Raw genomic sequence first — 18549 nt, 5'->3', positions numbered from 1 at the left:
TTCACAAGCACTTTTTAAAAAGTGCTCAGAATTAATACAATCAAAATTAATATTAAATCACCAATTTATACTGTAAAGTTAATACTTTTATTATAAGCCTGAAACGAGCCATATTCTAATGTAAGTTTCAGCTGGTCTAAAGGCATACTGAGATTTATGAAACAAACGTTTTACCTGTTCGTAACAACACTTCAGGCGCAATATAATTGGGAGTCCCAACCAAAGAATGTGCAAGACATCGCTGGTGCTGGCGTGCAGCTCTCCGCTCTAGTGGCTTCAGTCTATCTCCACATCGACAGTTAGAGGGGTCACCCCATTCATTACTGAAATCCATGCTATCTTGCCGTGGATGGTCACCTGTATAGTAAAAAAATAAATAAACAAAAGCAACAAGAACAAGAGTAAACCTAGTCTGTTTAACCTTTTGACGTCACAGTTTAGAGTTAACAACGCTTCCCCTTGTTGACAAGCTGAGATGCAATGTATGGCAAATCACTGATGGTGTTTATTAATAATTAGAGCCTGCACTCTTGAAATATCAATAGGACAAGTTTTACACTAAGAAAGATAAGCCTAAGATGCAGTAATTTACTCAAGTGATGACAGTAAAAATCACTGAGTAGGTAGGATTGAGAATTTGGTACTCAGACTGCTCTGCAATACTACTCTGGACAAAGTTTCAAACAAATTAGATTTGTGTTTCATTCATTCAGCAAATGACAACGATAATAATAAAGACACTATTCTTCTCTCAGGCAGCTTCTCTGTAGGGGAGAAATACAACAAACAAATACATATATAACAAACAGTGATGCATTCCATACAGAGAATCAACATGGGGTGGTGATACGGCAAATTTCTAGGGTGGCTTGGGAAGACCAACTGAGGTGACATTTGTAAAAAAAATAAGAGGAACTCAAACATTTGAAAACCAGAGCAAGGCATCCTACACAATCACAACAGTACCAGAGAGAAGACCAGTGTGGTTAGTAAGGGGAATGGAGCAGGAGCCAGTGCACAAGGGTGTTGCAAGCAAAAGAAATGGTCTGCTTTTTCCTCGAAGTACAGTGGGAAGATACTGGAGAGTTTGAAGCAAGAGAATGAAAAGGTCTGATAAATGTTTAAAAAAGAAAACTTTAACTGCTGTATAGAGAACAGATTATAGGGAGGACAAGGGTGAAAAAGAGATCAGGTAGGAGGCTATTACAGTTAAGTTTGGACTGTAATATGTAATGGTAATAGTGCACATGGAGAAAAGTGAACAGATTGAAGGTATATTTAGATATATTTAGAGGTGGAGTAAGCAGGACTTACTGAGGGATTAGATGTGGAGGGTATGGAAAAAGAATCAAGGATGGGTGGTGGTAGTACAATTTACTAAAAGGGAGGGGGAACAAATATGGAGGGGGAGAAATTAAGAGTTGTTTATTGGCAATGTTAAGTTTGAAAGGTCTATTAGGAATCCTTGTGAAAGGGAGAGGCTGTTTCTGAAGAGAGAAATTTGCAAGTCATTGATGTAGAGCTAGTAATTAAAGCCATGACTGGATGAAATCATCTAGGAAAAAAAATATTTGAAATTAACCTGACTGTAATAATCATCTAGGATGTTTGATTAAAATACAATTTCTACCCTCAGTGGAGATTTTCAATCAGAAGACTGGAATAGAGCCTAAGAATCGTATTTGTAAGATGAACCCCAAGTAATTCAGGTGAATCTGGGGAGACATTAAATTATGTTAAGCTGAATATTAAAGGAGGTTCAGGATCTACTCCTAGTAGTATCTCAGTTCTATCCATTTAATGTCAATCTACTTATGTTCACAAGAAGCACTGGAGGCCAGTTATACTCACCTCAGAGGACTGCTGTAAGCATTAGATCAGAAAATACGTAAAGCACCTAGTCATAGTAAGTATTCAACGAATGTTAGATTGACTTACACTTCCGTTAGTGCTTGGAGGGATCTTGGTGAGGCAGTGTGGTATAGAAGAAATAACATGGGCCCTGTAAGCAGACAAACCTGAGTTCAAAGCCTAGCCCTTACACTTATTTTCTGTCTGACCATGGGCAATTTTCTTATTCTAACTTAGCCTCAGTTTCTTCACTCTGCCTCACAATGACGTTGTGAAGATTAAACAGAATCATGTACATAAAGTGTTTAAGGTTAAACAAGTTGTATAACAGTCATACAACAGAAGCCTAAACAGTCGTGAGAATAAATGTTATATGCAGGAACACAGATGAACCTCAAACAAATAAAGGAAGTCAACACAGAAGACTACATATAGAATGATTACATGTAAATAAAGGTTCAAGAGTAGGCAAAATGAAATAATAAATTATTTAGGGATATATACATATGTGGTAAGAGTGTAGAGAAAAGGAAAGAACTGATTATAGAGTTCTGAAATACTCCTATGGAAGAAAGAAAAGGAAGTGGTTGTTTAGGGTCTTCAAAAGTACTAATAATCTAGTTGTTAAGCTGAATGGTGGGTATGGGGCTTCATTTAAAAATTATTTTCAAATTGTTATTTGTCTGACATATTTCAAATTAATAAAATGTAAAGAGATTAACTCAAAAATGTTAATGATATTTAGAAATAATTAATTCTAGCACACTCTTTCATTTTATAAATCTAAGTGTCTAAAGGATTCACCCACATTTATCCAGTGGAGTCAAGACCTGACCCAGGACTTCTGGCTCCCATCCAGGGATAATACCATCTTATATTTTATTGCATTATAAATCATATGAATATGTCCAAACAAATTTTATGATTTTACTCACCACTCTGATAGTACTTAGAATCATGCGTCCATCTGAAGCCAGTGCAGAGGCCGAAGTCAGTCAATTTAATATGACCATCACGATCAATCAAAATGTTATCAGGTTTAATATCTCTATGAATAAAACCCATTTTATGAACACTTTCGACCGCACAGGTAAGTTCTGCTATGTAGAATCGTGCCAGATTTTCTGGAAAGATGCCCATTCTAATTAATAGGCTCATCATATCACCCCCAGGAATATAGTCCATTACAAAGTATAAATTGTCCTTGTCTTGGAATGAATAATAAAGACGAACTACCCATTCGTTGTCAGCTTCGGCCAGGATATCTCTCTCAGCTTTAACATGAGCAACTTGATTTCGAAGCAGAACATCTTTCTTTCGAAGAGTTTTTGTTGCATACAAAGCCTTAGTATCTACTTTTCTTGCTAGGCAGACTTCACCAAATGCTCCTATTCCTAATGTCTTTATCTTCACAAACATAGACTTGTCCATTTTAGCCCTCTTAAGACGGATGTAATTAGACTCTTTTTGGCAAAGCATCTTTCTCATTTGATCTTGGGCATCTTGAGATAATCCAACCTAGGCAAATAAACTAAATATTAAATGAGGAATTATCTTCTATACTGAATATTAAGAAATCGCTTGGAAAAAATTCAGGCATATATTTAAAGGTTAAATGCATATTAATTTTTAATAAAGCATGTTAGAAATCTAGAATATACTTCAGAGAAAATTAATTATCAAAAGTGCAGCATAAGAAATAGTTAACAGGATACACAAGGTGAGTGTATATGCAGAGTCTGCTGTAGAGAGCAAGGAGAAGATGATATCAATGGTCAGCTTTCTACTCTTCTCTAATGCACTCAAAAAACATGTTCCCAGTGTGCAGTAGCCAAACATGTTAACATGCACCCTCATCTATCTCTCCATGCATATTCATCCCAAACTATGTAATCAGATTGCTTTCATTATATGCATCTCTTTGTGGAATGCCTATGCCTCAAATAGTCTTCTTCTCATTTTATCCTTCATGAAAAGAAATTCTTCCACTCCAGGTTCATTTATTCTAAAAAACTGATGTATTAAGAACAAAAGAATGTCTTTCCTAACCTAACCACTCATTAATAGTCAGTCTTTCCTTTTATCTTTCTCAGGGCATTAGAGTAAGGGTAGGACTCACAGCCACCACTAACGCAAAATGCAAAGGGTATGTCCTACCTTATTTAAAAGGGACAACTTTTTTGATTACAAGGTATCTTTTAGATATTTTGGAATGTTTCAAAGAATAGTCAGTGTGACTTATGAAGATACCAAAAAAAAAGATAAAAACAAAAACCAACGTCTAAGTAGACATGGAATACCTGGATTCAGAAGGAATGAATAGTTCATTTTTGACTAGTTAATGAAGAATTAACTTAAGAATTTAAATAGAAAAGGAATTTGATTTGAAAAGTAGAGCATAATTCTAGAAATGCAAGACTAATTAAAATATAGCAACCTCATGCTTCTGTTAGGATGCGCGTTTGCATGCAAAATCTTTTAAGGGTGGCATGCCAGACTTAGTACAGAACTATTTCTCTAAAAATCTTACTTGCCTACACAGTAATGGAGGCTACAGAAGTCAGCAAAGCTTCCAACACCATAAAAGTTTAAATCAGCTATTAGTGAAAGTGAAGAGGAAAAAGGAAAAATAAACTAAGAAAATACATACAGACAGACTTTAGTAAGAAATCCTAAGAGCTAAATATGGATAAGTCATACAGGTTATCATGGTATTTCTCACCTCACAAAATTCAATTTATAGCAGGAGTAACTATACTGTGAAATCAGATTTAGAAAAATCATTTTAAAAGAATGGCTCTCTCAAGTTTCATAAGGAAGTTTAACACAAATTTAAGCCTCTTGGCTTTTAAGCACTAGATGTAAGATTAGGAGCCAAACCTTTGAACTGTAAACATAGGATAAAAATAATAATGAGAGTACCACCGTAATATCTAGTGAAGAGATCTACATGGAATCAACAACAGACATTAATCTAAAGTGTTTAATTATTCTGATCTCCTTTTTAGTAGTTTGATTTAATAATTTCAACATATTTTTCTAGTACATTATAAAAATAAAATTAGAAGGGGAAATATCTGAAAGGAGATGTGTCTGACACTTTCTAATAAGACCAATCTGATGAATAAGCCCCCAAGCCCAAAAACTACTGTAAATAAAAATGTTTCATAAGTTTATCAAGAGATGGGACCCAGATATCTCTAGCTTATTTTAAAATGTAAGATAATGTGTAAACTCTAGGAAAAAACCCTTGCTCCAATTTCCATTAAAGGGATTATGCATACCTAAACTACACACTGTAAACTGTGTTTTTCTTAATTTATTACAACTTTATTATAAAAAATTCTGAGTAAATCATGAAATGCTAAAATAAAATGGTATAATCAAAAATACTTAATGTTTACTGACTTTTAAATAATTGATAATATATTTAGGATAAAAAGAAAGAAGAATACTGGACGACAGTATTTTAAAATAAACAACAAGCAAATACATAATCAAGTATAAAAACGGACATTTTAAAAGGTTTTATACTCAGCTGTAAAAAAGAATGAAATAATGCCATTTGCAGCAACATGGATAGACCTAGAGATTGTCACACTGAGTGAAGTAAGTCAGACAGAGAAAGACAAATATCATATGATATTGCTTATATGTGGAATCTAAAAAAAAAATGGTACAAATGGACTTATTTACAAAACAGAAATAGAGTCACAGATGTAGAAAACAAACTGATGGTTACCAGGGGGGTAAGGAGGGGGGAGGGATAAATTAGGAGATTGGGATTGACATATACACACTACTATATATTAAATAGATAACTAATAAGGACCTACTGTATAGCACAGAACTCTACTCAATATTCTGTAATGGCCTATATGGGAAAAGAATCTAAAAAAGAGTGGATATATGTATATGTATAACTGACTCACTTTGCTGTACACCTGAAACTAACACAACATTGTAAATCAACTATACTCCAATAAAAATAAAAAATTTTTAAAAAGAGGTTTTACCCGCATCATTTCGTTCTCTAATTGTTTTTTACGATGTAGACGCTGCTGATGAGATTTGAGTACATTTTCTACATGTTGCTCCATAAAGAATTTAAATGCCTGAGGAGAATAACTTTGGATACGAGATTCCCTTCGCTCTTCATCTTTCTTGTTTTTCCTAACGGTGATAGGTGAAGTGGTAATCTGTTTCTTTTCTTTATCTCCATTATCAACATTTTCATAACTTTTCTCACTCTCATCTTCCTTGGGCAAGCTCGGCTGTTCCTCTTTGCTAGATTTATTGATTGATTCATATGGAGGAACAGATGGGTTTTGGTGTAGCAGATGTTTGGGATAAGGTGGTGGTGGACCTTGATAGTTTGGAGCTTCAGCAACAGGCGGCATAACGGTCATATTTGAAGTGGTACCCTCAGAAAAAGGACCAGGTTGAACAGTTTGAATTGGCTGTGGTATCCAAGAAGGGTGTGTAGGTGCTAAAGCAGTCTGCAGCTCTGGTTTCAATACACGTATACTTTTCACAGGCTGTTGAATGGGAGCTGGTGTAATAGCAGTGACTGTTGTAGCCGAAGGCTGAGAATTAGCAGAATGACTTGTTCTATTTCCTAATGGGTTATTAAAAGAATTTGACCTCACTGGTATGTTAGGTTGCCATGTAGGGATTTCATGTCCACTGCTCGGGGATGACTGTGCAGGAGCAGAAGATGACTGAGGCCAAGTTGTTTGCAGTCCAGGTACATTAATGTTATAAAGTTCCATGTTATGACTATTTCTGTTTGGCACCATCATAGATTGAGGAATATTCCCATTTGTGTATGATGAAGGAGCAGCAGGTCCTCCTGTTTGTAAAGCAGAAGGGCTTTGTCCGTTAGCTGGGGCCAGAGGATACGGAGGGGGCGGCTGCCGATTCACAGCGCCAGCAGGGACAACATTTTGGTGTATCATAAAATCAGTCTGGCCACTACCATTCTGAATTCCAGGTCTCCCTGGTGGAAAGTTAAATTTGTTAGCACTCTGCATGATGATTGGTTGCCTGCCAACAGGAACAGAATTAATGCCTCTCTGTCCCTGATTAGGAGGATTCATTGGGGACGTGTTAAGAGGTGCTGGAGGATAGCCCTCCTGCCAGGCTCCAGGTGGAACAGGAGAGATGCGGGAGATTACGTATTCCATGTTCCCAGAATAGCGCTTTGTTTGAGAGTTTGGTTCCCATGATGGGGGAGGTGGAGTTGTACCTCTTGGCGGGGGAGTCTGGCCTCTTGGAGGTGGTGGAGGAGTGACACTCCTGACTTGAGGAGGTGGGGGGGGGTTCACTCTCTGTCCGTTGCTAGGGTGAGCTTGAGTAAATGCTGTTATACCAGATCCTGACAAAGGTCTTCCTACATCTGTCTGTGAGTTGGGACTTTCAGAACGATAGGCCACACTTTCTCCTAGTGGTGGGCCATGTCTCTGAGGAACTAAGGATTCTTTAGAACCTTTCCAGCTTTGTTTGCGGTTAACTGATTGTTGCACACTCCCTATGGGAATAAAACAAAAACAAACAAAAAAAAACATGTTTTTTTAACCTCTTACTTTCGAAAAATTTAGCTTGGAATTCTAACACTACTAAACGATAATTCTCTTTCAAGAATCACAAAAATCAAATTTGAGTATGTGCTTTTATTTTACCTTTTAAAATTTTATTTATTTTTGACTAGGTAACACATTCTCATAGCTCAAAATTCAAGCGGTACAAAAGGACACCCACCCCGTCCCTTAGGCAACCAATGTCACTGAAGGTAACCAATGTCATCAGTAAGATACTTTAGGAATACACAGGTAAATAGTACTAGAAAAGGGAAAGGGAACCCTCCTACACTGTTGGTGGGAATGTAAATTGGGGCAGCCACTGTGGAGAACAGTATGGAGGTTCATCAAAAAAACTAAAAATAGAGTTGCCATATGATCCAGCAATCCCACTCCTGGGCATATATCTAGACAAAACTATAATTTGAAAAGATACATGCACCCCTATGTTCACAGCAGCACTATTTACAATAGCCAAGACATGGAAACAACCTAAATGTCCACTGACAGATGAATGGATAAAGAAAATGTGGTATATATATATATATATATATATATATATATATATATATATATATATATATATAAAATACACACACACACACACACACACAAATAGAATATTACTCAGCCATAAAGAAGAATGAAATAATGCCATCTGTGGCTACATGGATGCGACCACAGATTATCATACTAAGTGAAGTAAGTCAGAAAAAGAAAGATAAATACCATATGATATCACTTATATGTGGAACCTAAAATATGACACAAATGAACTTACCTAAAAAACAGAAACAGACTCAGACATAAAGGACAGATCTGTGGTTGCCAAGGGTGGGTGGGCGGGGGGAGGTGGGGAAGGCTTGGATTGGGAGGTTGGGATGAGCAGACGTAAACTATTATATACAGAATGGATAAAAAACAAGGTCCTACTGTAGAGCACAGGGAACTTATATTCAATATCCTGTAATAAACCATAATGGAAAAGAATATGTATATGCATAACTGTATCACTTTGTTGTACATCAGAAACTAACACTGTAAATCAACTACACTTAAGTTTAAAAAAAAAGTATACCTCCTATATATGCTATTGTGCCTGGGTCTTTTCATTAAAAAAATTGAAGATTCTGTAGTAGTACATAAAGTGTTTCTTTACCTTTAAAAAATGTTATTACAGTTTTTCACTGTATGGATGTACCCAAATTTACTTAATCAGTTTCCCTACTGATGGCTGATAAGGTTGTTTCCAGTCTTTTGTTTTACCCCTCCCCCACAAAAAGCAATGAAGAATTTTGTACAGATACCATTTCATATATATGTTAAGTAGACAAATTATTAGAAATGGCATTATTGAGCCAAAGGATGTGTCCATTTGTAATTTTGATAGATATAACACTAATTTTAAATACATTTCAGTATGGCTTTTAAAACAAGAAAAGGCAGTAGGGGATAACTAGCTGAACACTAAATAAGGTAGAGATTTTACAAAGTCTCTATTTAATGGAATTTCCAAATAAATTAAACAGGCAAGAAAACATATGATACCAAAAAAAATGAAGTATTTAAAATAGTCTGGTCACTAAGAAAAGTATAATACATTTAAAAAAAATATATAAAATACATTCGTATAAGATACGATACATATAAATAATACATTCCAGAAGGACTAAACATTTAAATGTTAAAGATGAAACCACACAAGTACTAGGAGAAAACCAGTGAACATTCGATAATATTGGGATACCTCTTTATACCTCCTGGGAAGGTCTTCCCAAGTATGACAAAGGTAGAGAACATACAGTAATAGACTGATAGATATAAATACATAAAACACTTAGCACCATTCAAAACAAAACAAGAAGCACCCACAAATTTGAAAGTTCAACATCATCCTGGGAGAAAATACATTTAATAACACATGAAAAAAACCTGGTAAATATTCAGAATGTACAGTTTAACATTCTATTTCATCTAGGCTGGGCAGCATCTTGGGTCTATGACTTCAGGGAAAGTCATCACTCTGGGCAAGCTAGACAAGTCCTCTGACCACAGCCTCAGTCTCACCTTCCTCGGATAGTCAGCTGAGGCCAAATGCACCAAGTCACTCTCCCAGCTTTTACCAGTTAAGACGAAATCTCTGCAACCCTCAAGTATACTGCCATCCCTACTGCTCTGCACCTCCCATAAAGTTCTCTGTGTTCTTCCACTTCCTAAACCCTCCCACTGTTGCCCTCTAGACATGCTCTGTTCTATAACTAGCAAATGCTTCTCGATCACTAACCTCTGCTCCAAGCTTTCCCCCCACGTCCTTAAAGCTGGTTATCGTCTGCTGACATTACTTTCCTTTCAGTCCTTTGCAATCAAGGTTTTCTTTAAAAATAAACTGGGCTGGGGCTTCCCTGGTGGCGCAGTGGTTGAGAATCAGCCTGCCAATGCAGGGGACACGGGTTCGAGCCCTGGTCTGGGAAGATCCCACATGCCGCGGAGCAACTAGGCCCGTGAGCCACAACTACTGAGCCTGCGCGTCTGGAGCCTGTGCTCCGCAACAAGAGAGGCCGCGATAGTGAGAGGCCCGCGCACCGCGATGAAGAGTGGCCCCCGCTCGCCGCAACTAGAGAAAGCCCTCGCACAGAAACGAAGACCCAACACAGCCAAAAATAAATAAATAAATAAATTTAAAAAAAAAAAAAAATAAAAAATAAACTGGGCTAAAAGGTGGAACTCCACTTCTTTGCTCTCCATTTGTGTTTCTAGATCATTGTTATTTCTGCAAACTGTTTTTAAAAAGCCAGTTCTTTGGAAGCTCATGCTATCTGTGGGAGGCCACATTCATTCCTCTAATGGTCACCCAATGAACACCTACTTGCTCTCCCTCATTCACCCATAACTTTGGCATTCTACCCTAAGCCCTGACAACATTCTATAACTTCAACATCCACATGGACGAACCATCCATCACCCTGGTTCCGGGTTCAATCCCTGGTCAGGGAACTAGGATCCCACAAGCCGCGCGGTGTGGCAAAAAAAAAAAAAGAAGCGAAAACTGGATAAGAATTTTGAAGTACCAAGTTAGAATCCTGAACAAGTTCTGCAAAATAATGGGACATCCTCACTTGGATAACCCAATTAACCTAACTAAACCTTATGTCTAAAACCAGACTTATGATCTTTCTCCACCAAATCCTGTCCTCCCTTAGCGTTCCCTTTCATAATGTGAGGTATCACCATCCATTTTTGTACACCAAAAGCCTAAGAGTCATCCCACTCCATTATCACCCACCATATGCAATCTATTGCCATGTCCTTGTCAATTTTACTCCTCCTATCTCTTTCTTATTTCATTCAATTTTCTCCACCACCATCTCCCTAGTCCAAATTACCTTCATTTCCTGTGAATTGTATTTCTTATCAAGTCTATCCAGACACCCTCCTTTGCTCTCTCTAATCCGTTCTCATCCATTGCAGCTATCTTTCTGAAACACAAAGTTAATCATGTCATTACCCTGCTTGAAATGTTTCCATAACTTCCTCCTGCTCTTAGGATAAAATCAATAGACAGTCCTGCATAGTCAGGCCCCTATGCACTTCTCCATTCATATCTTATACTCTTGTTTTCAGCGTTCTAGCCACTTTCATTTCTTCGAATGTGACATCAAAACCTGCCAAACAAGCCATGCATAGGAACACGCTTCCTCATGAAACCCATCCCCATTAACCCTTGTCTTTCTTCAGATATCAGCTCTAGTATCAGTTTCACAGGAAGGTTTTCTCTGATCTCCTTGATCAGGTCAAAAATCCCTCTATTATATAAGTCCATAGTACCACATAACTGTCCCCTCTTCATTCACACTTACATAGTTGTAATTCTACATGTATTTGTGTATTTGAGCTCCCTTACTAGAATCTCAACTCCACAAAAGGGCAAGAACTTTATATCCAATGCCAAGCAAAGGGCCTGAAATAGTGGTTGATCAAGAAAAATTTGCTGAATGAAAGAATGAAAAAATTAGGCCTCTTACAAATCAATTGAAAAAGACAAATACAAGATTAAGAACGAATTAAAATGTCAATTTAAAAATAATCAATAAACAAGTGTTTAAGCTCACCAGTGATCAAAGAAATGTGAATGTAAAATTATAGTATTTTCACAACCATTAAATATACAAAAAGGATAATACCTAGGATTTACAAATATAGGCATTCTCATATTAAACTGATTGGGACAAAATAAGTTGGTAACATCTTTCTGGTCAGCAATACAGGCATACCTCGGATGGAGATGGTTGTGGATTGGGTTCCAGACCAGTGCAGTAAGGTGAGTATTGCAATAAGGTAAGTCATGTGAATTTTTTGGTTTCTCAGTGCAGATAAAAGTTATGTTTACGTTTTATATATATATGTATATATGCACATATATATACTATAGTCTAATAAGTGGGCAATAGCATTATATCTAAAAAACAATGTACAGGGCTTCCCTGGTGGCGCAGTGGTTGAGAATCTGCCTGCTAATGCAGGGGACACGGGTTCGAGCCCTGGTCTGGGAAGATCCCACATGCCGCGGAGCAACTAGGCCCGTGAGCCACAACTACTGAGCCTGCGCGTCTGGAGCCTGTGCTCTGCAACAAGAGAGGCCGCGATAGTGAGAGGCCCGCGCACCGCGATGAAGAGTGGCCCCCGCTTGCCGCAACTAGAGAAAGCCCTAACACAGAAACGAAGACCCAACACAGCCAAAAATAAAAATAAATAAATAAATTTAAAAAAAAAAAAAAAAAAAAAAAACAATGTACATACCTTATTAAAAAAAACTTTATTGCTAAAACAATGCTAACCATCATCTGAGCCTTCAGCAAGTCATAATCTTTACTGGTGGAGGGTTTGAAATATTTTGATAATTATCAAAATATGACACAGAGACATGAAGTGAGCAAATGCTGTTTGAAAAATGGCACCGACAGACTTGCTTGATGCAGGATTGCCACAAACCTTCAATTTGTAAGAACTGAAATATCTGCGAAGTGCAATAAAGTGAAGCACAATAATATGAGGTATGCCTATGAGAAAAACTTTTTGCAAGTCTTTGAAAATTTACTTTTACCAAATCATCAGGAATGTACAAAGATTTAGGTACAAGGGAATTTACTGCAGTGCTGTCTATAATGGCAAAAAAAAAAAAAAAGAAAAAAAAAGGAAACGAGGCAAATGTCAAAAAATGAAACTGGTTAAATAACATATGTGATAAGTCTACCTTACTGTAGCTAAGTATTCTGTAGGCCATTTAATAACAAGGAAAGTTATACATGGTATACTAAGTGAATAAAGTAGGTTTTAGTATGACCCCATTTTTTGCTTAATCAATAAGAATCTAAATACGCACATATAAACCCACTCCAGTTTTTGACTGAGAAACAAAACATACCAAAATCTTGTGGATATTAATAGCGGTGTTTTCTTTTCGCTTATTTACTTTCTAAATATTCTATGATGAACATGTTTTACAATTAGATTATATACATAAAAAAGGAATAGTCTGAATTATATTTATGGTTAAAGAGAAAAATATTTCAGTTGCATTATAAGCAATCAAGCAGTTCTCAACCTAGACTGCTGTTTATCAGAATTACCTATGGAACTTTAGGGCCCCATCTGCAAATTCATTTTGGTGTAACACTATAATGTTATTTTTCTAGCTTGAGGCTTTCACTTACCGTGATGCTTTTAACAATTTCTAAGACAAAACATTTTATATACTTAAATATTTTTAAAATATTTAAATAAAATAAGAGACTAGAAAAAATTTGATTAATCACCTGGCTTTAAGTTGGCATTAATAGGTCTGGCAGCTGCTGCAGCCATCTGTTCCCGTCGAGGATCTTGGTAACTCATTTTACTAATGAATTCAATTGCAGCTTCTATACTTCTGTTATTAGTTTTCTGAAGAGCTTGTATAACCATATCCTGGTATGAAGTTTTAAAAACAGAAATAAAATTTAAATCTTATAATTAGTAAGAAGGAAACAACACTATAACTTCCATTGGAGAAATTCATAATTTTGAAGAACAAGGCCCCAAGCCAAAATATTAATGTCCTGTTTGTAAAACTACTTTGGGGGGAGGGGCAAAATAAGGGTAGGGGATTAAGAGGTACAAACTACTATGTATAAAATAAATAAGCTACAAGGATATACTGTACAGCACAGTAAAACAATAAAAATCCATATAATCTCAAATTACTAAAGAAAACAAACCCTCAAATCCTTCAAATGTTTCTTTAATATTTTCACCTTTATGTAATGTATTACTGTTTTCTTCTAGGGTTTTTTCCCAGATACAATCGTAACAACATGCTTCTGAATTTCTCATTCTTAATTTCATTCTTATATAAACAAACAGAGACTATCAGATTGTTAAAAAGGTATCAATCAACATACTGAAAACCACTCTTTCGTACTGTTAAAGTATTTTATTAAGCATCTTTATCATTGTGTTTACTAGTAAAAGAGCTATGTAGTTCTGGTTCCTACCTTCTTAGAGTTTACATTTTCAGAGAATTTTATTTATGAGGACACAAATATAGGACAAATGGTAGAGGAAAAACACTCAGACTTTATATGATTATTTGATGATGACTTTAGGAGGCTACATGGTATGATAGAAAAAACACGGAGTTTGGAATCGAATGGAACCAAAGAGGTTGAGTCCCGGCAGCCCTGCATTACTATGCTTTGTCTGTCATGCTTAGAAGCAAAAATACACTCCAGTGATTGGAGATTTATGTGCCCCACTCTAGAACTGTGTGAACTCTGGTAACTTATTTAACATTTCAGAGCTCAGTTTCTTCATCTGTAATACACTCAGAGTTGATGTGAGGATTAAACAAGGAAACACGTAAAAGCACGGTGCCTGGAGCTCAGATACAGGTTGTCCTCCTGCTCTGTTCCGTGTCCTTTATTTTATATGTAAACATAAATTATACACTAACATGCAAAAAGTATACTGACACACATTTTTCAAGAGGGAGGCAGCTTCTTACTTGCCCTAGAGGATTTAGTATTTCAAACAATATTTTTAAATGAGAAATGGCTTAATAAGACTAATGGGTGACCAGGCTATTGATAGATGATCCTCTTACTCAAAATGACTGGAGATGACTGAGGCCAAGCAAAAAAAGGCTGCGGCAGAGACTTGTTGCCTACTCAAGACCTAGTCTCCTTTTTTTAGAAAAAGTTACTAGGATTTTTTTGAAAGAAGTTTTCCTTATAGCTACAGCGGCCACATGAAAATTCTGACCAATGAGACAAAAACCAAGGATTTCTGGAAGAATGTTGCTATCCCTGATTTAGGTGCTGGTCCCTCCTGTACCCTGTTTCCTAGACAATAGATATGACACCTGTGCTAGAGCATGTTGCCATCAAGAAGGAAAATTCAAGAGATTCGTTAAGAGTTGTAGTTTGATATTTTTAAGAGACTGAACCGATGCTAGCTATATAAACTGAGTCACTATTTTGTTTAAAGCATGATTATTTGGATTTTCATTAAAAGCAACCAAACTCAATCCTTAACTGATAAAAAGGTACAGTGTGGTCACATTTTATGCCAATCAGACTTTGCAAATTTGTAGTGAGATACAAAGGATTAGTAAGTCTCACTTTATGTGCAAATTTAAAATAATACAAATCATCCAAATTACAATTCACCAGGGAGCGCTTAACTTTAAAAGCGGTTAAAGCAAGTGAACTGTACTGCACTTACGCTACTACCACACGGCAGTGTTACCTCAGCTGGGAAGAAAACTGACACCCACCGTTCCTTTTCAACACTGTAGGAACCATATCGTTAAATGCACTAGAAGTTCAGCCGGTGATTTTGGTGGTGATTATGCTGGCTTTTATTTTTTAATTTTATTGCTATATGTTAAAATATTTTTTACACCGGTAACAATATCAACCAAGTGTTCCTTAAGTGGGGGTCTTAGCGCCAGTGTGAAAAAGAGCACCCTTAAATCAGTGACTTTGGAATAGAAGTCTTATGTGCTAAGAAAACATTATGTCCACATTACCATGCTTTTGTTCTTCATGCTTAGAAACAAGAATACACTCCAGTGATTATAGCTTTATGTGCCCCAAGAATGCATCAATCCTTAATTTTTAACATTTAGTCCTACGAGGAAATTAATCTTGAAATATTTAAGGTTTTAATTTTATAGAGTACCAGAAACATTCTCAAAAAATTGCAACTGCTGTGAACTTGGCATACTTAAAGGAATAGATTAGAGTTTATGAAATGATAAAAATAATGAAGTGAAAGGAATTCCCTGGTGGTCCAGTGGTTAGGACTGTGCGCTTCCACTGCCGAAGACCCGGGTTCAATCCCTGGTCAGGGAACTAAAATCCCATAAGCTGCGTGGTGTGGCAAAAAAAAAAAAAAACAAAAACCAAAAACTAGATAAGAATTTTGAAGTACCAAGTTAGGATCTTAAACAAATTCTGCAACATAATGGGAAGCTACCAGAATGAGTGATTCAGGAGGTAGAAGAAGTAAATTGCCATATTCTTTATATCACCGTGAGTATAAATAATACCATTCCTTCGTTATTTGGATAAATGAGGATCGATAAATGTCTAAATGCTTTTAGTAAAGCAACCTCGCTTAAGGGGCTATTAATGTCATAAGGTAAACAATTTTGAAATGTGTGATTGCACTAAAGCTAACATATCTTTGTAATGCAAAGCAATTATTGTTATTATTGCCAACAGATAAAGAACAGGGCACTGACCAATGTCTTACACTTCTTAAAACTGTTTACATTAGAGAAAATTTTTAAGTTCCTTAAAGGTATAGACCATCTTTGGTATGATTCCCTATCCTGACTGACGGGTTCACACACAGTAAGAGCTCCATAAATGCATATTTACTGATGTGATTTATCTGACATACACATTACCACTTAAGGGCCTTTACAGCCATGTGATTTTCTAAACTCCCTTTCCCTAGCAGTATGTAAGAGGAAAGAATAAGACCAATGATTCAGCCTTCTCTTTATTCTTTGCCTTTTGGCTAAAGGATTAGGAAGAAAGTACTCTAAGAGACTCTCCATTCAAGCCATTTCCTTAATCCTCCAACTACTAACCAGGAAAACATCCCAGGATCTCTCCTCCTCCCCCACCCCCATATATTTTCTGGTGCAAATCCAATATATTTAGAACACTTAAATATAAAATTAATAAGAAATAATATTAATCAAGTGAAGAGAATGGGCCAGAATAATTTTTTTTCTTCCTAGTTTAGTTATAAATTTCCCTTTTCAAATCCATTACTATAATGCATACTTTGGTTCTCATTTTTAAAATTAAATACAGAGATATCTGAAACCATGGTCACTAAAATATTAACAAGGTGAAGGAATTTTAAGGGTAGTTATTTTTTTGTAGTGGAGCTAATTTTTAGTTTCGTCCTTACACGGTTTAATTTTTAACTGGGAATAGATATTACTTTTATAATAAGGAAAAAAGTTACTATCATTTTGAAAGAAAATGTAATCAATGCTTGATTATTCACATTTAGTTACAATTTCCATGGCCAATTTTTACCTAAAATGATTTCTGCTATCTAAAATATTCATCTAAACTATGTAATCATGGAAAATAAATTTTATTAGTAACCTAAGCAAAATGGATATGATTAAATAATAAACAGACTATGAAAACCTTCAAAATGAGTTCTAAAAGTAAATATTAAAGACTTAGCATAATTGACATGAACTGAAATTTCACCAAAAAAACTTGAACTTCTTGGAGACTGATCAACAAGTAAATTTTTAGTTTTTGTGAAGTTAAGCTTTGAGTCTGAGAGGCCTGTGAGCGCAAGTGCTGAATGATGTCTCTGGCCCTCTTCCTTCTCTGTAGTATAAGCTTAAACTTCATCCCCTTAGGGCCCTTATTTCTACAACAGCCACTCGGCTCACCAGGGAAACTACCGCACACAGACAGATGTCCTTGCCCTGCCCTCACCTGTGGCTTCCCTCACCTGCACTTCCACTCTGACTTCATGACTTGACTTTTTAAATCTCAGAACCACAGAGAAAGAAAGCTAAAGAAATAATAATTATTTTGTTTTAATAATTAATGAAATTGTAAACAACATTATTTGCTGATAGAATATACAAATTTCTATACATAGTTAAATTCTCTCAAAGGAAACATCTGGGCGGGAGGTCACCTAAAAAGTGCTATGTAGCGTAAGGTAAGAAAAATCCTTTCTTTTGTTTTTAAAAATTCTTACCTCATCAAATCCAGCAGCTTGCAAGTCTTGAAGCATTTGTGGATTAACTTCTGAAGTACTCCGACTTGTTTCATTTGCAAATGGTTGTAGAGAGTTTCGGATTTCCAGCAAGGCTTTATGGTGCATCCCGAACTTGGGTGGATTCCTGACTTGTCGCGGATCTTCAGCTGACATTTTACTCAGGTTATGCTCGGCCTTAGCAGCATCGGAGGGTTTGGATAAATTCCTAAGGGATTCCCGAATTTCTTGCAGCATTTGTCGGCTGCTGCCAGTGTAGTTACTGGCAGGAAAGGTCTTAGGCCTCATTTGTCTATATCCTTCTGGCTTTTCACTCCTCTTCATGAAAACATCTATATATATAACTCACACAAAAGACTTCTTTAAGAGCTACTTGATAGATTCAGAGCTTTCCCTTGAGCAACACTGAAAAAGATCCTTTGTAGAAGTCCCCAGGAATGTTAAAAATTTTACGATCTAAATAAAAGAAAAAATAAACAAAGCTATAAAGTGACTGATAAAGCAGTACCATGTATAGTAGTCAGGCACCCCCTTAATCGCGGGGTATACCTTCTAAGACCACCAGTGGATGCCTGAAACCTCGGATAGTACCCAACCCTATATATACAGTAGACCCCTGAACAACATGGGTTTGAACTGCATGGGTCTATTTATATGTGGATTTTTTTCAACAAATAGTTGAAAAAACGGTACAACGCGACCTGGAGGTTGGTTGAACCCGAGGATGCAGAACGGAAGGCTGACTGTAAAGTTATCTCCGCCAGTTTTCGACTACACAGAGGGCTGGCACTCCAACCCCCAAATTGTTCTAGGGTCA

At 36.4% G+C, this 18549-nt stretch overlaps 1 protein-coding gene across 3 annotated transcripts in view; it reads right to left on the bottom strand.

Annotated features, from left to right (window-relative positions):
* LATS1 (large tumor suppressor kinase 1) overlaps positions 1-18549 on the bottom strand; it is a 42176-nt gene that overhangs the window by 9935 nt on the left and 13692 nt on the right. The window contains exons 2-6 of one of the 3 annotated variants that reach the window (XM_036871043.1): positions 17715-18188; positions 13244-13391; positions 5868-7381; positions 2787-3369; positions 175-357 (exon numbers count right to left, since the gene is read on the bottom strand). In XM_036871043.1, coding sequence (XP_036726938.1) covers positions 175-357; positions 2787-3369; positions 5868-7381; positions 13244-13391; positions 17715-18056 — 2770 coding nt within the window. In that variant the 5' untranslated portion in view covers positions 18057-18188. Of the gene's footprint in view, positions 1-174; positions 358-2786; positions 3383-4385; positions 4449-5867; positions 7382-13243; positions 13392-17714; positions 18189-18549 lie in introns of those variants that run through there. The other 2 variants (XR_005022128.1, XM_036871044.1) reach the window with 2 other exon arrangements.

Source organism: Balaenoptera musculus, chromosome 12 (assembly GCF_009873245.2).
Source record: "Balaenoptera musculus isolate JJ_BM4_2016_0621 chromosome 12, mBalMus1.pri.v3, whole genome shotgun sequence".
NCBI classification, from domain to species: Eukaryota; Metazoa; Chordata; class Mammalia; order Artiodactyla; family Balaenopteridae; genus Balaenoptera; species Balaenoptera musculus.
This window is presented reverse-complemented; position numbering and strand designations above follow the sequence as displayed.